The sequence below is a fragment of the Cynoglossus semilaevis genome, chromosome 10 (genome assembly GCF_000523025.1).
Source record: "Cynoglossus semilaevis isolate Cse_v1.0 chromosome 10, Cse_v1.0, whole genome shotgun sequence".
In the NCBI taxonomy this organism is placed as follows: Eukaryota; Metazoa; Chordata; class Actinopteri; order Pleuronectiformes; family Cynoglossidae; genus Cynoglossus; species Cynoglossus semilaevis.
In genome coordinates, this window is record NC_024316.1 from 9,900,759 (window position 1) to 9,923,200 (window position 22,442).

General features: G+C 40.1%; 2 protein-coding genes across 2 annotated transcripts in view; both read left to right on the plus strand.

Annotated features, from left to right (window-relative positions):
* The window catches only part of prdm16 (PR domain containing 16), a 167,929-nt gene extending 155,879 nt beyond the window's left edge, over nucleotides 1-12,050 (plus strand). Inside the window, exons 10-17 of the mRNA XM_017035832.2 lie at nucleotides 301-428; nucleotides 2,288-2,460; nucleotides 2,558-2,635; nucleotides 3,213-3,382; nucleotides 4,586-4,757; nucleotides 7,752-8,012; nucleotides 8,353-8,533; nucleotides 8,943-12,050. Coding sequence (XP_016891321.1) covers nucleotides 301-428; nucleotides 2,288-2,460; nucleotides 2,558-2,635; nucleotides 3,213-3,382; nucleotides 4,586-4,757; nucleotides 7,752-8,012; nucleotides 8,353-8,533; nucleotides 8,943-9,077 — 1,298 coding nt within the window. The 3' untranslated portion in view covers nucleotides 9,078-12,050. The remainder of the gene's footprint in view (nucleotides 1-300; nucleotides 429-2,287; nucleotides 2,461-2,557; nucleotides 2,636-3,212; nucleotides 3,383-4,585; nucleotides 4,758-7,751; nucleotides 8,013-8,352; nucleotides 8,534-8,942) is intronic.
* A 911-nt stretch (nucleotides 12,051-12,961) lies between these two features.
* tprg1l (tumor protein p63 regulated 1-like) lies at nucleotides 12,962-17,712 on the plus strand. Its single transcript, XM_025059530.1, has 7 exons — nucleotides 12,962-14,042; nucleotides 14,203-14,232; nucleotides 15,023-15,114; nucleotides 15,868-15,918; nucleotides 16,009-16,134; nucleotides 16,440-16,593; nucleotides 16,891-17,712. The coding sequence occupies exons 1-7, from the start codon at nucleotides 13,842-13,844 to the stop codon at nucleotides 17,083-17,085; spliced, it is 849 nt and encodes a 282-aa protein (XP_024915298.1). The 5' UTR covers nucleotides 12,962-13,841; the 3' UTR covers nucleotides 17,086-17,712.
* Nucleotides 17,713-22,442: the final 4,730 nt, after the last annotated feature.

Below are 22,442 nucleotides of genomic sequence, written 5' to 3' on the forward strand. Positions count from 1 at the left end.
CCCGATCAGACCAGAAACATGGTCAAAGTGTTGATGTTGATGACTTTAAAAAGGTGTTTCATACACAATCATCGTCGTATAATTTCAGACAGGCTTCAGGAGGTTTTGTACCTTAGGACTCTAACACCAAAAAAGCAGAGGGGCCGCATCACTGCAGATAAACACACTAGCATATACTTATACAATAAATATGAGTCAAACAAGTACATAAATACAATTTTAAGAAATGTTGGGAACACACACTAGCATTCTTTTTACTGTAAACATTCAGTGGTTGGTGTTAGAGACTGGAGACAAACTTGACTTTGGTACGTAACCCTCTACCTTGTCATTGGTCCAGCAGGGTGGAGAAGAGGAAGCTACTTGACCCTGTAGGAGCACTGAAGGAAAAGTTCCTCAGGCCTTCACCACCACTCTTCCACCCACAGGTAGGTGAACAAAACACCAAGTCTGCAAAGACTTTCTTTGTTATCTTATTTAGCAACGGTCAACGTTTGACCAAAAAAAAAAACTCCAACAAAGGGTACAGGTATGACACAGGCTTTTTATTCCCTAATGCAATCAGCTATTATGTTCTTACTGTCTGTTCTGTGAAAAGGCCCCACTCCTGCCTCCCACGCTGCATTAGCTGAATTGATAGGACCCTGGTCACCATCATTCCACAGTGTTGATGTTATTTTCTCAAGGGTTCTGTATGATTTCTTCCTTTGTTTATGGAATGGCGCCTGCGTACCTCAGCATCTCTACCTTTTCCAGAAAACACGGTGTGTTATCGCTGGTCTCTTTGATAATCAGCCACATTGTTCAACTGTCCCTGGACCCTCCCTGCCTCTGCGAGTCTGTGATTGCACAGAGTGATAGTGTTAATAAAAGAAAAGAAAAAATAACAATTTGATTCATGGCAAACTACCTCTGCTGGCCATGCTGCTAAACTTAGTAGTGGCATTGTTTAATGTTCTGTGCGCCCACTAGCCAGCTAATAAGTCAGTCTCTTCCAAGTTTTTTTATTCCTTGTGGCTGGCTGGTTAGATAATAGCAGTGTGTCCATCAAGGACATCCTGTGTTTGTGTCCAGGAGAATGGGGGGCTCTCGATGGGGAAGCAGTTTAATCTGACCTGGAAATCTGTGTCCTCAATCAACTGTGACTTAGCAATACACACATTCGGTGGATATGCAGACAGATAAATGCACATCTGAAACTCTATGAGGATATTAAGTTCTGTTTATCTTAAAATTAAAGAGATGCTTTATAAATGAGTGGACAAAGCTTATCAATTTTTATGCCCTCTAAAGTGGTTAGAAATGAAGGATAAACTAAAAACTCATATTTTGCTAAATTATCATGTTCATAAAATTTAACATACAAAGATTAATATTCCTTGGATATAAAGTTTTCCCACGTAAAAACCTCTGATACTGGATCCTGGTCAGCTCCGGTTCCCCCTGTGATCCAAACACAATGCCACCTCTAAATCAGTCAAATGACGGAATCACCCGCTCCACCCGTTCTCAGACTGCGAATAAACACGTCGAGACGCAGTGTCTGTCCCTGTCTCTCCCGTCCCGTATTCACTGAGAAAAAGGAAGGATGTAAGCTGTTTTTGGCAAATAAACTTCGACATAACCGGACCTCTTTGTTCACCAGCCTGTATGGGAGGGGAAGCAGCCTTTCAGCTGGGGGTATGGTCCAGCCACTTGTATGTTGTACAGGTCCAGTCAGGGCTGTTGAATGGCTCATTAAGTCAGTTAGTTTGTCAGGCTGCATCTGCAGCAGCAGAGAGGGGGGAGAACAAAGCAGAGGCTAAAGATGGGGGTGAGGGTGTTTGGAAGAGGGGGTGAGGAGGGTGTAGTGGAGAGAAGTGGTTCTCAAACAATTGAACAAGTGTTACAGGTCAGAGAGGTGACTCAGCTATAGAGAACCAACAAGACTAACCTCTGATATACTGTTTCCTCCCAACATCCGTTCTCTGTCTTTTTTCATGTTTTTTTTTTTTTTTTGTGGCTTTAATTTATCACACAAAAGGACTGAAATGACCCTTATTTAAAGTAATCATCTTAAATCTATTTTTTTAAAAACCCATGTAAAGGCATTGGGACGGTCACGTGACCCACACCTGTTACCAGTGGACATGATAATAAGGAAGTAAATCCAGATCTAGAAAACATTAATCATCCCACAGTCCAACTTGAGGGCAAAGAGGAGCTCATTAATTAATCTTTGAAATATTACAGTAAAAATACAAAAAAACAAATGATATTTATTTTTACTAATAATTGTTTTCTCTAGATGTCAGCCATGGAGACCATGACCGAGAAGCTAGAGAGCTTTGGCGCTCTTAAACTTGATGCACCGCCCAACTCACTGCAACACTCCGCTCATCCACTGTTCAACTTCCGCTCACCGCCACCCTCCCTCTCGGACGCCATCCTGCGCAAGGGCAAGGAGCGCTACGCCTGCAGGTCAGTGCCCAACTGACAAATGAATTAAATCCAGTTGAAGTCGAATTTGAATTTAATCCAAATTTAAAATCCTTCCCTTCCCTTTACTTCACTTCAGGTACTGTGGAAAAATCTTCCCACGCTCAGCGAACCTCACCAGGCACTTGCGGACACACACAGGGGAACAACCCTACAGGTGGGCAACATGCTCTTTATTCTCTTTTCATTTAGTTGCAGGTTTTGCATGGATGTTTTTCAATCATCACCATATTTAGGGATCTGTACAAGAAAAAAACAATGATGTGACAAGTGAACAAGAAAACAGTTACCATAATACATGTAAATACTGTAAATCTGAGGCTTATATTTCATATTTCACTCCAAAACAGATGCTAATTTATCCTGCCTTTGTCCTGAGTGTCTACATTGTGTCACAGGCTTCACTTTTGTTTTACTCTCTCATTTTTTAATGAAAATGAATGTCTTTATCTATGTGTAAAAAGCTTTTCTGGGTTTTGACCATGAAAAAACAGAGTGATGCCATCCAAAAAATTAAAAGTAGATAACTAAGGCAAAATTGACTGGCCAGAGATCATCTGTCAGTGAGTAGTTTTAAGTCATTCCACTGTTGACTTCTCTGCAGGACTTGTTGCCTCTTCACATGACTCAGTTATGTTAATTTTCCAAGTTGTATGCCTTGGAGATGATGTTTTCCCCCCTTTTCTGCTTTCACTCTTTCATCCACGCTCACTTCTTCTCTTCTCTTTTGGCAGGTGTAAATACTGTGACCGCTCCTTCAGCATCTCATCCAATCTTCAACGCCACGTTCGCAACATCCACAACAAGGAGAAACCTTTCAAGTGTCACCTGTGCAACCGCTGCTTCGGCCAGCAGACGAACCTGGACCGCCATCTCAAGAAACACGAGCACGAAAACATTCCTGGTCAGTTCTTCTCAGTGTTCTCTTTCTGGGGCTTAGAGAGCTGCCGTGTGGTTATTAAAGAGTGTTTTCTGTGTGAATACTGAATAATGAAGGATCATGTTACTTAATTATGAATACATTCACAATAGTCTTCCTGACTTTGCTGCCAAAGAAAACCTGTTATGTCCTTCAAAGAAAGTCTGCTCCACAAAATGCTGGAGGAGAAATGTTGATCTAGGCCGAATAATCATGTTAACGTTTCAAAATTTAAAACAACGCCAGAGTGAAACAAGGCACTGTGAAAACGCTGCCTGGTTCCAACTACTGGATGACTTCACCGAACATACAGACTGAATTTTTCAGATTCCAAAGAAGGCTATTGTTTGACATAAGTATGTCAGTGAGATGAAACTCATGATGAACTTCCTGGTGACAGAGGGACCAGGTGTTTCCTACTGTGTTCTAAATTAGTCCTCTGGAAACAGATTTCTAATTCTGTGTCACAACAATCAACAAAAGCATCTGCTAAAATACTTAAACATACTGACTAATAAATCAGGACTGTCTTCCTGCTGGCAACAAAAAATATTTTCCAGTAAATGCCCTTTATTTTGAATTTCTTTATGTATATTTTGTTAAACATTTGTCCTCAAATCCCACAGTGGTTCTCTATAGCTAAGAGCAAAGTTAGAATATATATACAGTATGTAAATGTAATATTAAAAACGACTTACTTTCTTACTTTTATGAATTAAACCTGGTTTGGCTTCCGGCTTCTCCCGTGACCCTTAAAATAATTGTATATTTTAAAAAACATTAAATTAAAATTAATGATGAGCAAGAAAAGAAAAACAAATTGTACAAATTTAAACTAAAACGCTTTCGTTTACCACCAGATGTCGACAAAGTACGCCAAATTCCTAGTTATTTCCCTTGATCGCGTCTCCCAGCGCATGTATTAACTAAATACACAATGATCGTGTGTCGTGGTGGAACACCCGTTTCTCTTTGTTTGTTTAATACTGTGTAGACTCAGCTTTCTTTCAGCGTTATAAAAAGAGAAACAACTTAAATAATATTATTGCGTTTTCTTCACTGAAATATATCATGCATGTCTGACAATCATCAAACTAATCGTCTTCCCGTGTTTGGATGTCTGTGTGTGTTTGTGTCTGGTGTGTGTGTGTGTGTGTGTGTGTGTGTCTGTTTGCTTTTCCTCAACAGTGAGCCAACAGTCCGGGATGCTTTCCAACCTAGGAACCACGATCTCCTCGCCAAACTCGGAGCCTGACAATCATGCACTTTTAGAAGAGAAGGAAGACTCGTACTTCTCAGAAATCCGCAACTTTATTTCCAACAGTGAGATGAACCAGGCCTCCAGCTCCATGGATAAGAGGTAACAACAAACATGTCTGCACAGACCACTTTTATTAAGACTTCTGCAAAGCCCTTCACTGATTGCGTTTGAAGCTTCCCCGCTGCTTTCAATGCCAAGCACTAATTCTTATCCGGGTCCGATGTTGAATCCAGCCGTAGTCAGAACACTGGAGACCTGACTGAGACAGAGAGACCTCGTCACTCAGTAGAAATGTCAGAACATTCCTGTTTTATCAGTATCAGTATAAGAAGTATTGATGTGCAAGGACACGCCGTGATTAAACAGCTGTACTCTGAAGCCCGCAAGTCATTCTGTCTTCACTGCAGAGAGAGCAAGTCAAGCCACTATTGTGGTACAGCTTAGTGCACAGTGCCATCTAGTGGACTAATGAAGCATAGCAATATCAGTAGTTCATATTTAACTGCTAAAAACATTAAACTAGTTTAAATGTTATGTTTTTGCAGTCGACAACCGTTTCTACCCAATTCACAGTATAAATTGGCATGATCTTAATTAGCATTATCTTGACTGATAACTGTTATAAAAACTGTTTTGCCACATGGTGGAAAGCTGGTTAGTGCTCCTGCCTTACAGCAAGAGCATCGCTGGTTCACATCCCTTTGACAACCGATTGTCTTTCTATATAATTTGTTCATGAGTTTTTTCCAGGTTCTCTAGTTTTACTTCCAAGGCCCAAAATATCCAGATTAGATTATACATATAGCATTGAATTTACTATCAAATCCTATAGGTTAAAAAAGGTCACCATTGTGTCTGTGGCTCTAAAATCATCAAAAAATAACTTTTTTTAACTTTTTTTTACTCCTTATATTCCTGGTATTCTTGTTTTCCTTTTGTGTCGTCCTCCATCAGCCCCGCCTCCACGCCTCCTCCATGTCAACACACATTAAGGCCAGCAGACCCAGTGGTAATCTAGCCCCATTGCCATCTGGGATCAATGCTGTGTCTCATCCACAACAAACTGTCCTGACATTTTAATATCTGTAATTCAGCCTAAGTGTTATGCTTTCTGCCCTGGCGGCAGACAGCTCACTGTTTATCCTCCCTCTGAGTGACTGAAGTCAAAGGCTGACACACGTAGTCATGGATGACTATCTCTAATCGCCCTTAACCGCCCTCACAATGTACTCTCTGCTGGGTTTTTTTAGATCACAGCCAGTCAAAACAAAAGTCTGTGGGAGCTTCAGTCAGGCTTCGTCCTGATGCTTTATGAAATTAATGGTTTTTGAAATTCCCTGGGCTGATTTCATAGTTTGAAAATGCTTGTACTTTAAAGCTTTTTCTTAAAACTCTTAGTGCTTACAGCTATACTAAGCATTTTGCAGCAAAATAACTTAAATACAATCATATTATTTTGCAAAACAATGGCATGTCACTATGAAGTAAATTTAAGGAACCAAAAAACAGTTGTGGGTAATGTAAAAAATATCAACATAAATTTAGACTGGACCCGAACTTGGCCAATAATTTTACAAAGCACTATTGGCTAATTAAAAGTTAACCAATAGTCTAGAAGTTAGCCATAATATTTTGCTATTATAAAATCTTGATAAATTATATACAATTTATAGAAATGTGTCTTATAAAATAAATAAGTAATATAATATAGAGAACTATATGTACATATAGAACTATATATCAAACACCCATTTAAACCAGTCTATGGTCATAGTTGTAGGCTCATATTTCAGCGGTGTAAAGACAACAGTTGGTTTCTGTCTCCTCTGAAAAACAATCAAGGTCATAATTGTAAGAATCGTGAGTTTGACTTTTATATTGTTATAAAGTTAAAGTTGGTTATTCATCTGGAAGTGAGCTCCAGTAGCTGCCAGTGTGGACCCTAGGGAGTGCGGGGGGGGGGCTGAGTGGAGGCATTTATCCAGGAGATCCACTGATGATGGAGCTCTTCCCCCTTGCATGGTCCACACCGATCCTCCAAGGCTGCAAACACAAACACTGGACTGACGTGTTTAGACTAAATGACAAAACCCAGGGCCCCCTGTGTCAGAGCTTCAATTCTTTCCCCCATACACAGGCAGGGACTTTTCCCTCCGCCAACCAGAGCCTGCAATTTGATTATGGTGATATTTAATCTAGATTGAAAGAGGAGAAACCTCCATCTCAGAAAAAAAAAGTTTCCTCTGTTTGCACTTACCCACCCACTGCGTGTGACCCACTCCTGTCCCTCTGCACGCCGTCCCTGAGGTAATCCTGTCTCATTTGATAAATGTTCCCCGTGTTTGCAAAAAAAATGGAAGGGGTAAATTTGGCATCCCAGAGGAAATGATATCATGAGGCATGACATCGTGGTCTGGAGGGGGCTGATGGAGGAGAGGTGGTGGTGCAGGCTGGAAAATGTACAGATGGCAGGTCATAATGGTGGTGTGCTGATAGCCTGTTTGCAGATCAGCCACTGTTTTCTGTTAGTTTGTTCCACCGTCACGGCCACAGAAGAACCAGTGTGTAGACGCACTGAGGAGCGGACCCATCCATCATGGCCAGCCTTTGGGAAAACACTGTCAACAACTGTGTTGATTAGGTGGACACTGTGGTCGAGTCATGTCCTCTGATCAGAAAAGACTCAGACTGAACCCAGGAAAATATTTTCTCTTTTTTTTAAGTCACTCTACTACAAAAAAGCTTCAAGGTTTCAGTATGAAAACAAAATCAAGGAAATGAAGAAATGAAAAATGCATTAAAATAAATAAAAAAGGAATCTAAATTAAAGTTATGTTCCTTTTGTCCACTTGGTCAGTTAAACTGAAAAACAAGGTGTGAAGTGTTTGTTTTATTAGTTTTAAGATGTGAAGTGACATTTAACTGGAAATTGTGTTTGAAATTATGACAATTTGAAAATTCTGACCAAAAGAAAAATGTCTCACATCTTTAAAATATATTTGTTTTTTATACACAGACTGTACTTTTTTTATAAAACCCATTTTATTCCACGTCTAATCATGGCTGTGGTTTGATCCCTCTGTCCTGCTGTAGGTCAGATCAGGGCGAGGACGCCCGTCCACCAAGCCACAGTTTGTCCAACTCCAAACTAGGACTGCAGGGGCTGGATGAAGAGGAGGAGGAGGTAGAGGGTGATGATGAGGAGGAGGAAGAAGGCAGCCTAACAGAAAAATCTCATGACGAGGCACCAGAGTCTCCATCTCCGGTCACAACAGGAGCGTATGAAGAGGAGGACGAGGAGGAAGAAGAGACGGAGACGGCTCCGATGGCTCTGAGCTATGAACACACTCGCAGGTGAATGTCATTGTCTAAGTACAGTTTGGTCTGAAGCAGTTACTGAATGTGTTGACAGGCGTCGCCTCTATATTAGTCCTTTACTCGCTCTTTTTCCTCCTTACTTTCTGCTTTGCCTCAACGTTCTCCCACTGGTTTTCTCCTGTTACCTGTTTATTCCTAACCTCACTGTCCTCTGCTCCTAACGGTTTCTGTTTTTTCTCCTCACCACTCCTTTCTTTGTCCACCATATATTAACTCACCGTCCATCCCACCCCTTCATGCGTCTTCTCATCTGTTCTTCTATCACTCCATTCTGCTCTACTACATTTCTGCCCTTCGTCCATCACTTGGTGTCCAGGTGTATAGAGGAGGAGGGAGCTCTCATGGACTTAGAGGGTCTGCCCAGCTTTACCAAGAGCCTGGAGAGTTTGCGTAAAGCCACCGGTGACGAGCAACCATTTGATGTTAAAGACATTTTTAACACTTCATTAGAGTCGGAGGCTTTGAAAGAGACACTGTACAGGCAGGCTAAAACCCAGGTATGTGGCTGCAGCTGCTCTGACATGCCCTCTGAAAACAACACAGGCTGATATGAACGAACAAAATGAATTCAATACAAAAAAGTGGTGTCAGTGATGTCATGAGATACAGTACAGTTCATCAACCACCTCAGTACTAATTCACCAGGCTGTTTATCCTACTCCTTGTTGACACTTTTTCAAATCTTTCACCTTTTGTGAAAACACTAAAAATCTGTTCTACTCTTCAGCATTTTCGCCTTTTAATGAATATTTTAGTGACACACATTTTCCTACAGAGTTCTCTCACAGGAAGTTTTCTACTGTAACTTATTGGAGAATGCCTGCTCTGTTTTTGTGAGATCTCTTTTTTTCTAGAAATTTAGCTGAAATTATTGCTGATGTGGAAAAAACCTGTTGTGTCTTCCAGGCTTATGCAATGATGCTGTCTCTCTCCGAGAACAACCCTTTGCACGCGCCCTCCCAGAACTCTCTGGACGCTTGGCTGAGCATGGGAGGAGGGCCGTCTGAGACGGGCAGCTTTCACCCACTCAACCACATCTAGACGAGAGAGAGAGAGATGGAGGGGGAGGAGGGGAGAAGAATGTTTCGTTCATGGACAGAAACAAAAGACAAGAGTGGACATGAGTAGTGACTGGAGGTATAGGCCCGGTGGATTCTCTGTCACATTCATTTAAGATATGTGTAAATGTGTGTCTATGGAAAGGAGAGAGAGAGAAGGAGAGGAGGGTGGAGGTTGTCCCAAAGGGTGGGGGCTCTTACAAGACTATGTCAAAGCGTAAGCACTGCTAAGCTCCTGTCGATGTGAAGGACGTCCATGACTGCGTCTCAAAAGCATTGACAGCTCAAGTCCTCGAGGCTCAGTCTACACCACAGAAACTCTACATCAGGCTTCTTATTTTTAAAGACACTCACTGACTGGTATGTCTCTAAAGTCTGTGTCCACCGCCTTCTGCAAGCACTGCAGCGTCAGCACTGCATTTGTACTGCATGTCCACACGGGGTTGCTGTGATACTGGGGATATAGTGTCTCCAGGTGTCCTCCACCTACTGTTGGCGATCACGTTCACTGAGCTTGTTTCAGTTACAGTTTCAGTGCAGAATCAACAAAAGTACTACATTAAATGTTACTTGAGCAAATGACCATTGCATTAGACTCTTTTTTTCTTTTTTTTTTTCTTTCTTTTTTTTAAAGTGAATGATTAGATGGACAATGATGTTCTGAGTTGAAACGTGCACAACAGCTGGTGATTTTAATGAGCTATCTGGGACACTGGCCAACCTGATGGGCTGTCCACTTGATCATGATCATGCTGAAAATTAATTTGACTCCTACTCAGTGACTGAGTAAGACTCTCTGCTTGCTTATGTTTTTGTCATCTGTTAATTTTATTTACTTACTCTCCTCTTAGATACCACAGTATTGTTTCTTTGTAGGCACTACAGTGCTAAATTTGTTAATATAATTATTTTTAGAGAAGGACCAAAATTGTATGATATTGTCATATGGTGTACAAAATAATTAGGTGTTCATAGCAAGAGTGGTATGTGCCAAAAAAAAAATAACCCATAGAAAATGTTTTGTTCTCTGACAATCATTTCATGTCCGAGGGGCTCACATTTGCTGTCATAGTTGTTATTTCGTATTACGCTCTTATATATTTGAGTTCACAAGTGTGTGTATGTATTTATTTCTGGTTGTATTGTCAAGACTGGAGGAGCGAAAGTGGAGAAAACTCATTTCGACCCCCCTTTTCCCCTTATTGTTGAAGGAATAAACACTTATCAGAACACAGAGGAGATTCTGAATCTCTGGTTTTGATGCATACGTGTGCCAAAACGAGGAAAGAGTCCATGAAATTAAGTGTTTTTATTTATAGTGAAAGTAGTTGTTTGTTTCGGAACACATTGTTAATCCCCCATTCTTTGAACTATTTAACCATGTGTGCTAATTAGTTACAGACACAGTCCCAATATTGAGGCTGTCTCTATCCTATGTTTTCATATGAATGACAACAATGAGAAGATCTTATTTTCGTTAATGCATGATCGACATTTCACACAGTCACATCTGCATGATCATGTGGTCACACAGAAAGGACTTCTCTTGTAAAACCAGCAACAAGATCATATTAACCGTGATTAGTATTAAAATTGAATTCTGCTGATCAACTGATCAGTCCCTTCAACATACAAAATAAATAACGTGCTCCAGACTAGACACGTAAAAACAGGTAAACCCAAATTTCCAGTTTCACTCTGACGATATATTCCACTCAAAACCCATTCCAAATGTCACCGTGCCATGGAGGCCATGACACATTTACCATAGATAGCTGTGTGATGGCTACAGGATGCTGTCTTCTCAAACTAGCACTTAAACCACATGGGTCCAAGCCTGCGAATGATCAGGTTTTAGTCTCTAAAGCTTAGAACACAGATTCGTTTTCACACGAGTTAAATCAGAGGAGCAGCCCGTGTGCTCAAGATGAACAATTAGGAACATCTGAAACAGAAGCACTGTATATTTTTTGTCTCAACAGCAGGGGGCAGTGTGGTGCCGAGACTGCTGCGTCATCTCATTTTTCTATGGACAGGAGTCTTTTTAAATAAAACTACTGAATGAGATTTCATTCGTGGTAAACATGCTGTTCCAGGTTGTACTTATAAAATGTCTTGGGTTGCTACGTTTTTTTTAGGATGACTAGATGTAATAATTCATGTCATGGACTACTGTAATAAGCACGCGCTGTGTAAAGCAAACTCTTTGATGGCATTGAAGTATTCCATTTTGCCAACTTTATGAAGTTTTCTGGCAGATGGTGGCTGAAATATATTTCAGCCTAATAGAACGCGGTTGCTGTTCCTCCCCACTGTTACAGAAGAAGTAAAAAAAACTATATAAATATATATACATATTGTTCCTTTTTAACTGTATAGTATTTTAAAGAATGAAAAACCATTGTCTGAAGAAGAAAAAAAATCAATGGAAAACATGGGTTAGTGGATGGTGCTTGTTTTGTTTGAATCTGAGTTGTATATCACCTCTGTTATGTTTATGGAAAACAAACAAAAGATATTGTGCATGACGTGTTTAGCAGTCATAATGATGTCCATTTGTGAAACGTGTATCAAATCAACAAAATATATTAAAAAAGAAAAAAAAAGAAATCGGTAGATGCACTTATTGTACATGTGGTTAGGTTAGTAGTTTTGACTTCTAGTTCTTGGCTGCCTCACCATCATTTGGGCAGTGGGCTCTGAAAGACATACAGTAGTAAAAACTTGTGGGAGACATAATGATAAACAATAAAGGATTGTAGAATAATGTTGAACAATTCTGACATTGCAGTTTATTTGCTTGTGATTATTGAAGATGTACTTTAGAGAAATTTCATTGAAAAGACATGACTGATGATAATTCTGTAGAATAGCGATGTAAACCAAATGTAATCTTTCCAATGCTATGAAGACTTTATACATGAAATTGATATGCAATAAAACCTGTGTGCTTTTTATTTGAGATGTCCACCCTGCATTTGTACATACATGAATCTAACACAGCCGTAATGTTCGTGTGTGAGTGGCACTCACATATGAAAAACAAACATAATCAAAAAGTTATCCAATAAGTTAATATTTTCCGTTTATTAAAAAAAGTACAATGTCAGTGACACAATGAAAGGCAGATTTGTGACTGAAGAATGTCATCCATATTGAAAGGAAAGGTTTATAAAGTACAGACAGTTGTGAGAATTACTATCATGTACAGTATGGTTTACAGACTGGTTTAAAGATGTAGCCCTTGCTAAAACAATTGATTGTTTCGTTATTTATTGAAGTGTGTACAAATTCATAAACATAAAACAAAACAGGAATTAAGTTCAGTATCTGAGTTGTGAGATAGGAGTCATTGTGTGTTCTTTAGGATCACTTCATTATTCAATCACTCATTTCTCTGATAGGCTTGGCATGTGTAAAGTTCCGGAGACTCGAGCAAAAATGCATATTATCACTAGATGGCGCCTTTGCTCATTATATTTCCTGTGTAGTTCGTTTTGTCACCACATTGATGTTTACTGCTATAGAGCTCCGGAAGTTGATGTCACACATCCCGTGACGCATCACTTGAAATCAAAACACCCATTCCGACAGGTGCTTTACCGCTAGCTACCACTGCTAATAGGTAAAGTTGAACAAAGAAATACACAGGAATGGTAGATAGCTGTTGGTTCCCGGGATACTGGAACGGCCGAGGAAAAGCGAAGGGACGGCCATTTTACAAGATCCTGAAAGACTACAAAAGTGGATTAGCACAATTAAACAAGTCAGAAGCGAAAAACAAAAACAAACAAACGCCGCGGTGGGACCTCATAGACAACGACTTCCGCTTATGCAGCGGTCACTTTACTTCAGGTACAGATTCTAATGTTTCCTAACTTTAACATCTTGTTTATTTTTGCATGCTTTGTTACTATTTCTACAGAATGTCTTTAGATAGATAGAGATAAATGTGCTGATATTAGTTTGTTTGTGCTTTCTTAGAAACAATTACCAGCCAATCAAATTGTATTTTTGCATAAACTTGTACTTGGAGATGTTTTTACTATTTCTAATTTTGTCATAATATACTAGGTTGTTTTCACTAGGTTGTTGTTTTGCACTAGGTTGTTCACTAGGTTGTTCAGGTTTTCACAAATAGTGATATTTTTCTTTTTTGTCACACACATTGTTCACCTGTGCGAACACTGTATAGCACAAACCTTTTTTTCTTAGATTTCAACTTTTTTCATATACTAACACACAAGATTGAGGAGCTATGCACCACCCTGTTTAATACAACCGTTTAAAAGCCGTTTAACTAACGTTATTGTATACTTACCTGCCTAGCACATGTGATACGTTCTTTTTACCGGTGTTATAATGAACAGTGGTTAGATGTTTATTATAACTAGTGATAACTAGATAATGTGTTTTGCCATCTGTCAAATAAACATTTTTTAATGAATTGTTTTGTGGAAATCTGTGTCTGGGTGAGTCAGCAGATGATGATCTGCTGACATCGTCTGTGAGTTATCGCCATCATTTTATTGTCCATTGACTCCATACTGTGGAAAAAACGCAGTCTGTCCCTTTAAGAGGGAGGAAATGAAAAGGGGAAGTGGAGCAAAGGGCTTCACTTCCTCGTAGCCATCAGAATCAAAACATTGTTGCTGCGTAATACAATGTGCGACTACGTATTGCATGGACACTTTCTGATCTAAGCCTCGGCATCCCTGTCGGGCACCTCGTCGGTTCGTTGTGCACCATGCTCCAGCTGAACGACGCGGTGGAGCCGGAGAGTCCCGGCCCAGCCGCCGTTCTCCACCCTGCTGAAACTGAAGACGGGGTCGAGGTTGCATTCACGCCGCCAGAGGCCGGACGAAGCCTGGGACACGCAGCCTCTGTGGCCTGCTGCCCCCCGTTACAGACGCTGACACCGTTTCATGTGCATAACCCGACGGTGCAGGCCAAAGTGAAGGACTACTTCTGCTGAAACTGAAGAAGGGGTCGAGGTTGCATTCACGCCGCCAGAGGCCGGACGAAGCCTGGGACACGCAGCCTCTGTGGCCTGCTGCCCCCCGTTACAGACGCTGACACCGTTTCATGTGCATAACCCGACGGTGCAGGCCAAAGTGAAGGACTACTTTGTGTTCAGGGTGGGTGGATGTGCGACTCCGTTGTCTTCGTATATGCTAAAAACAACCTCGTCCGTACTCCAGTTTATGTGTTTTTAGTAAACACTCATCACACATACATAGCACTGCTGATAATTGGTGACATCGTTATCCTCATCGATGATTTGCTTATAGACCGCATGTGTCAAACTTAACGCCCGCGACCCCAATCTGGCACGCCAAGTCGAATGATTTTACGTGGCCTACAAAACCACTCCTAAATAGCATTTGTTGTATGTTGATTTCATTATAAGTAAAGCTGAGGTGTAGCAACACATTCATTGTGCTAAAACCACATCAGATTATGAAGATATATAGTCTGTGCATGCTCTTAGCAGCACAATTATTTGTTGAACATAGTCCTTCTGTCCCTTGCAATGCATAAACTTTTGACTGTGAAAAATTTCAATCCAATAACGTGTGTTATTAGGTTAAAGTTTAGATTTAGATTAAAGTTCATTTCAAATATTGGTTTCATAACTCACTGATACACCTTTAGTACCTTTTCAGGATACCTAAAAATATTCCTAGTTAGCGTAACAGACCGTACATCCCATTTTTCTGCAGTGTATTATAGACATTTCAATTATTTTTTACATTCATCAAATGCTGTATTTAATTAGTCAGTGAAAGTTTCAAATAACCAAAACACAAATTGTATTTCAAATTAATTATCTGACCAACTTTTTGGAAATGGGGTTTGTATTCATATATAGGAGCACTTTACACTACTTCAATAAATTCTTTATTTTACATGTGCTTTTGTTTCCAGCCAGGTACCATTGAGCAGGCTGTGAGTGACATCAGGACTGTGGCACTGCCCTCAGAGGATGGAGAAGTGCTCAGTGTCTGGCTCCTGGCAGAGTAAGTGGCTTAGGAACATGTGACTGTTGTGATCAGCCTGAAGCACAAATCAAGCACATGATTGGCAGCTGCTACAGTGTAGATATTACATCCAACGTTTTTACTTGCAGAAACCAATGCTGGATATAAAATTGTATTTATTTATTTAATTTATGTATTTTTTTTAGTAGAGGCAAAGGAAGATCCCCCACGAAGAGCAGGAGAAGTTTAATGGCTGCTGCTGAGAGAAATTACATTTTGGTCTCCTTATTCTTTATATTCATCCTGATGGGCAATAATAATAACACACTTTTGAGTTTGAAGCCACAATTTGCCAAGGGACATTTGACAGGTTTTAATAATGATTAGTATGAATTAGTATTCATGGTGTTGATTCATAATATTCTGCTTTTATTTCTTCTGTCCCAATCTTAGTTACCTGATGTGAAGTATGTAACAGCATTGTGAGTTTATGTTGACATGTTTCCGACAATTCATTTGTTAAAAATTCAATACATCAACATGCCTGTAGTACTGCACTATATCTTATCGTTTCCCCGGTATCGTAGGATTCTTGCCCATACACACCCCTACTTGAATGTTAATTTTTAATTGACTTTTAAGATAACTAAGTCACATGACATTTGTTTTCAAAACTTTCAAACGCCTCCTTGACTGCTAACCAGTCCATAAAAATATTTTTCAGTACTTTCTTTATAATAATGAGGCATTTTCTGTGATGTCTAATTGTGAATCGCTGTGAAACATTTACAGAGTCGACCACTGGAACAATGAGAAGGAAAGACTTGTGCTCATAACAGACTGGTAAGAAGAGAATGTCAGAACTTTAGTCTGTGGAAAATGTTACACATGTCAACAATTGATGACATCATTATTGTTTTGGTTGTGCGTCAGGTCACTGCTGGTTTGCAAGTATGACTTCATCAACCTGGTGTGTCAGCAGGTCATCAGGATCTCTCTCAACGCTGTGGACACCATCTCAGTGGGCGAGTTTGAGTTCCCACCAAAGTCTCTAAACAAGTAAGCAAGGATGCTCGCAAAGAAAGGAGTTTTTACACTTTATTTTGTATTGATAGTTTTGATAATTATGATCCAATTTAGTCAAAAGATTACAGCAAGATTCTCTAGTCCAAACAACACCTTGGGATGTTGTACAATTCAGAGGATAAAGACACTAAATTATTGTTTCGAAAATTTGTTGTTGAAGGAAAGAATCTATTCTTCTGTAAAGTCTATAACTAAACTCTGCTAGAAGCTTTGATATTCTTCATCTGTAGCTGTAAGACGGTGTTGTGAGAGTTAAAGCATTGAGTTTGCTTCCACAGAAGGGAGGGCTATGGTATTCGTGTTCAGTGGGACAAACGTCCTCGGGCCTCGTTCCTTAACCGCTGGAATCCCTGGTCCACAGACATGCCCTACGCCACCTTCACTGAACATCCCATGGCCTGTGCTGATGAGAAAGTTGCTTCTCTGTGCCAGGTACAGTCCCTGTTAATGCACTGAGAGGCTGCAGCTTTTCTTCCTCCTGATTTTATTCTTCTTTGTGAAAGAGCCAAACGGGTATGACCAGAGGCTGCAAGTTCTTTTGTCATACAGTATGTGAGACATTTTTATACTGAGCACATGATTAGCGAGGACATTCACTTGTCCTCAATTGAAAAAAAGCTAATGAAAACTGTCAGACCAATCTGTCATAATTGAGACATCCCACATTTTTCATAATCATCACCTGTTTAATCTGAAACTACTTTTACAAAACTTTTCCACTTCTCTTAGATGGACAATTTCCGCACTCAACTTGTCCAGGCAGTAAAGAAAGCTCACAAAGAGCATCCAATTCCTGGTCGTGCCAATGGTGTCCTGATCCTGGAGAGACCCCTCCTCATTGAGACATACCTGGGCATCATGTCCTTCATCAATAATGAGGCCAAACTGGGCTACTCCATGACCCGGGGCAAAATTGGCTTCTGAAGTCGGGTTTTCCCAAGGAAATGGCTCCACAAACAAACAGTTAGTGTGAACCCAACATACAGTATGTCCTCACTGTCTGCCTACTGTAAGCAAAGGATGAAGGGAGCTGCGTGTTTGTCTTCGTCGCACTGGTTAATTGTGTTGCTTACACATCCATTACACATCTGTGTGGCTCATAGGCACAGAGGGAGAGAGAAAGAGAAAAGGAGAGAGAGAGAGCCCATGTGCTTGAATCACAGCAGTTCTGTTAGAGTCACACTTTTAGTAGGCAGTAGGTTGGTCTAAGGGATTATGGTGTTCTGACTCACATGGGCAAGGTGTTACTAATGTGGTATCAGTTTCAGGAGTTTACTGTGTTCTCCAAGGTTACGACTGCCAAACATAATCTTTGATCAGAATTTAGAGATGCTCTTAACACTTGGAGCACTGCCTTATCCAATAGCGAAAATTTCCGTTTAAAATGTTTTTTGTGACATACAGTCGAGGTCAGAAGTTTACATACAGTACATGTTCCTTTATTAAATCTCATGCAAAGTTAAAGTTACACACTTGAATCATGAATAAACTGGCATCCACAATGCCCTAGGAATAATGCTTTTGGGAAATTAAAAGAAAAGGCTAAGCTTCCTCATAATTTGAGATTTATTAATATTTCTTTGCAGAACACTGCTTTTTTACCGAGTCACAAGTTTACATACACCTTTGTCTTCAGGGCTTAGTATTTGGTAGCATTTCCATTAACTTTTATAACTTAAGCAAGTCGCTTCGGATAGCCATCAATGAGCTTCTCACAGTAATCTTTTGGAATTTTTAGCCACTCTTCCTGGCAGATTTGGTACAACTCAGGCAGATTTGTTGGTCTTCTCTTACGGACACGTTTCTTCAGTTCAGTCCACAAGTTCTCGATAGGATTCAGGTCAGGGCTTTGTGAAGGCCACTACAGTACTTTCACCTTGTTCTGCTGAAACCATTTTGAAACTAATTTTGCTTTATGGTTTGGATCATTGTCCTGTTGAAAGAGCCACTTTCGACCAAGCTGCAGAGGTATGGCTGGCTTTTCTTCCCATATTTCCAAGTATTGCTCTTTTCTCATGATTCCATTGATCTTCTGGAGTTCACCAGTTCCTGATGCTGCAAAGCAACCCCACAACATGAGCCTTCCTCCACCATGCTTGACCGTTGGGATGGTATTGTTGGGATTATAGGCTTCACCCTTTCACTGGAAAATGTATTGCTGGTCATTATGCCCAAAAAAGTTCAATTTTTGTCTTATCCGACCACATGACATTCTTCCAGAAGGCTTTATCCTTATCCTGGTGCTCTTTTGCAAACTTCAACCGAGCTTTTCTGTGTCTCTCTTTGAGTAATGGCTTCTTTCTGGCCCGGTGTACTCTTAGTCCATGTCGATGGAGAGCTCTCTTCGCCACAGACACTGAGACATTTGTTTCTGAGGCAGACAATTCATTGCAGATGGCTTTCTTGGTGATCTTGGGGTTCATTTTTACATTTCTTACCAAAAGCTTTTCATCTCTGGATGTTAATTTCCGTTTCCTTCCAGACCTTGGCATTACGGCTGTTCTCCCAAGTTGCTTATATTTGTGGACAATTGTCTGAACAGATGCCCTTGGTACACCAAGCTGCCTTGAAATGGTCCCAAGAGACAAGCCTGACTTATGCAAGGCAACAATTCGCTCCCTGATGTCATGGCTGTATTCTTTTGACTTTCCCATTGCAAGTCTCAAGTCGAAATGCAGTGTGTAAAGTCAAGCTGCTTTTATGCCCCATAATTTCTACACCTTGGCTTTTACACAACATGAATGAACACCAGACTAAAGGGCAGCCTTCAAGTTCAACTAATTTACTGTTAAATGGACCAGACAAGTGGGTGTATGTAAACATATGAACCACAAGAATCTGAGGCCATTTGGGGAAATCAACTAAATATCTATCTTAGGTCAGAAATTCTGATCTACTCCATTGACAGAATAATGAAGACACTATTATTGAATAACCACATACAGTATGTCTTCATTCAAATTGGGTGGCACATTGGGTTAAAGCTGCCTTAAATCGTTTAAGCTTTAGTGTATGTAAACTTATGACCTCGACTGTACAATATGCGTCAGGTGTACATTTGTGTTCACATGCAGTGAAAACAAGTTAAAAAAATGAAATTCTTGCCAAGCTTAGACATACCGAGTTACTGTATGAGTACAGAATGTACCATTTCATCAGTGTGCTACCAAACGTAATTATCATATTTGCAGCAATTCCAATGAATAATTGTGTTCTAAATGCTTGGAGCTGGTCTTAAGGTGTGCATGTGTGTTGCATGTTGCATTTGCATGGTGTTTTTAATAATATAACCAAAGTACAAATGTAAATAATGGTTTTACTGAAATTAAGGACACTAAATATTTCCTGTGCTGGCTCTTCTGTATTTTATTAAGAGACTTTGAGAATATTAATTTATTATTAAAAATGTGGATTTAGGTTTTGTTCTTGCTGAGATAACAAAGGCACAACAAAGAATAATAAATGTCTACATGTAAAGCTGTGATTCTGTTTTTCCTCGTAAGTGCATTTACAGATTGGTCCTATTTGTGTCATGCTAATAAGAACTGCTGTGAAGAACTGACTTCTTGTTGTTTAACAATTTTTGACGACTTTTTCAAATTCTTATTAGGATATTATGTTGCTTTTCATCAAAGGTTGAAGCAATGGTGGGATCAAGTCACTGTTTTGCAAGTCTTTGCCCTCAATTCCTGAGACAAGTCCCAAGTCAAGTTGAAAGTCCTGCAGCTTCAGAGTTGAGTCTTTTCAAACAGAGTAATAATATATTCACACAGATCATGTGCAAATTATATTTCCAGAGCAATAGGGCTGATATTGCACTTCCTAACTGCACAACTAACCAGTCACTTTTTAAACAATGCTTTATACACATCTTTTGGAATTGTGAAATTGGTGGCGTTTGTTGTTTAATTGTGATGCTTTTCTTTATCCGGTGGTCTTCAAATCTGTAAGATGTGTGGGCTCCCCGGGGGAAGGGCACGGCGAGAGGGCGGGGGGTTCGGTGTGAGAGGATTCCAATGGATTATAGTACGCTGGACCGAAGTGTGCCGCTGCGGTAATACTTGTACAGAGGAACATTGGTTATCGAACGCCTTCCTTTTCGAACAATTCGATTCACGAACAAACGTTTTAACCAATGATCGCCCCGGGTATCGTACCATAACTCGATTGCCGAAAATGCCAACAATCAGGCGGGCAGCAGGTGGTCACTGAGTGACTGAGCGTGTGGCATCAGTCCGAACTCAGGATACACACGCTAAGAGCCGTTGTCTGATTTAGCCGCTATTTCTTGCGCTGTGCTTCTGTTTATTTTTTTATTTCATAAATTACCAAGGGAAATGCGAAAAGAAAAGTAGTGTGAACAGCAATGGAAGTGAAGAGAATGAGAATGGCGTTCGTGTTTCAGATCTGGCTTTGGCTTAGGAAAGTCGTCGATTTGTATCATTCAAACCAAGGAAGCAAAAAAGAAGCTAAGGTTGCCAAAGGAGTGACTGTGATCACAGACATTAGAAGTGGACAAGTTACTACTGACTTGGATCAACGAAAAGCAGTTGACAATTTGTGAGAGAGCGGAGCGAACATTTCGCAATCACGACTCCTCAGCACCGGTGAGTTGAACTTATCTTTTCAATTTATCTTTATTTTTTGGAAAGTTTTCAAAAATTCTTATTTCGCATGTCATGTTGGTCAGACGGAAAATAATTCATGAAAATGTTTGAGTTTCTCTTTTCAGACTTTTATCTTTTCTACATGTTTCTCATCAAATTAGAGCATTTTAAGATTTTTTTTAGATTTGTTTTGGAATTTTTCGCATGTCATGTTGGTAGGATGTGGAAAAAATCATGAAATTGGTTGAATTTTTTTCAAAATTCTTTTTTTTCTGTTTTTCAACAAATTAGACCATTTAAAGAAAATATTTAGAAAATTTTATTTTTGAAAAATGTCAGAACATTTTTTATTTAGCATTTCATGTAGGTCAGATGTGGAAAAAATGTCATGAAAATGTTATTAGAGCGTTTAAAGAAATTATTTAGAAAAATGTGTTTTGGGGACATTTTCAGAAAAATTCTTTTATTGCATGATGTTAGTCAAATGTGAAAAAAATTCATGAAAATTATTTTTTCAAAATTGTATCTTTTCTTCCTGTTTTTTAACAATTTAGACCTTCTTCTTTTTCTTTCAGCTTTGTCCCTTTTTTCAGGGGTTGCCACAGCAGATCATTGATTTCCATCTCTCCCTGTTCTCTGTATCTTCTACTCTGACTCCAACTCTCTGCATGTCCTCCCTCACTGCATCCATATATCTCCTCTTTGGCCTTCTTCTTTGTCTCCTACCTGGTAGCTAAATCTCTAACATTCTTCTACCAATGTATCCACTGTCCCTCCTCTGCACATGTCCAAACCATCTCAATCCGGCTTCTATAGCTTTTTCTCCAAATCTTCCTGTCTGTGTTGTCCCCCTAATGACCTCATTCCTGATCCTGTCCATTCTTGTCACTCCTAAAGAGAATCTTAGCATCTTTAACTCTGTCACCTCCAGCTCCGCCTCCTGTCTTCTGCCTATTGCTACTGTCTCTAAACCATACATCATGGCTGGTCTCACCACCGTCCTGTAAACCTTTCCCTTCACCTTAGCTGACACTCTTCTGTCACAGATCACTCCTGACATTTTTCTCCAGCTGTTCCATCCTGCCTGTACTCTATTCTTCACCTCTCTTCCACAGTCTCCGCTGCTCTGAACAGTTGATCCTAAGTACCTAAACTCCTGCACCTTCACCACCTCTGCTCCTTGTAACCTCACCATTTCACTGTTCTCCCTTTCGTTTACACACATGTACTCTGTCTTTACGTAATCCATCGGGACTCCTGTCTGATCTCATCTGTCAACCTGTCCATCACCAAAGAAAACAAGGGGCTCAGGGCCGATCCTTGATGTAGTCCCACCTCCACCTTGAAGTCTTCTGTCCTCCCAACAGCACACCTCACTACTGTTGTACTATTCTCATACATGTCCTGCACCAAACTAACATACTTCTCTGCCACACCTGACTTCCTCATACAAAACCACAATTCCTCCCTTGGCACTTTGTCATATGCCTTTTCTAGATCTACAAATACACAATGCAGCTCCTTCTGACCTTCCCTGTACTTCTCCATCAACATCCTCAAGGCAAATATTGCATCTGTGGTACTCTTCCTAGGCATGAAACCATACTGTTGTTCACAAATCTCCACTTCCTGCCTCAACCTAGCTTCAACTACTCTTTCCTAAATCTTCATTGT

Excerpts from the sequence above, each read along its gene's own strand:
- tprg1l (XM_025059530.1), top strand. The coding sequence starts at position 13,842 with ATGCTCCAGCTGAACGACGCGGTGGAGCCGGAGAGTCCCGGCCCAGCC. Across the intron at positions 14,233-15,022 it reads AGGACTACTTTGTGTTCAGG|CCAGGTACCATTGAGCAGGC; the intron begins GTGGGTGGATGT and ends TTTTGTTTCCAG. Across the intron at positions 16,594-16,890 it reads AAGTTGCTTCTCTGTGCCAG|ATGGACAATTTCCGCACTCA; the intron begins GTACAGTCCCTG and ends CACTTCTCTTAG.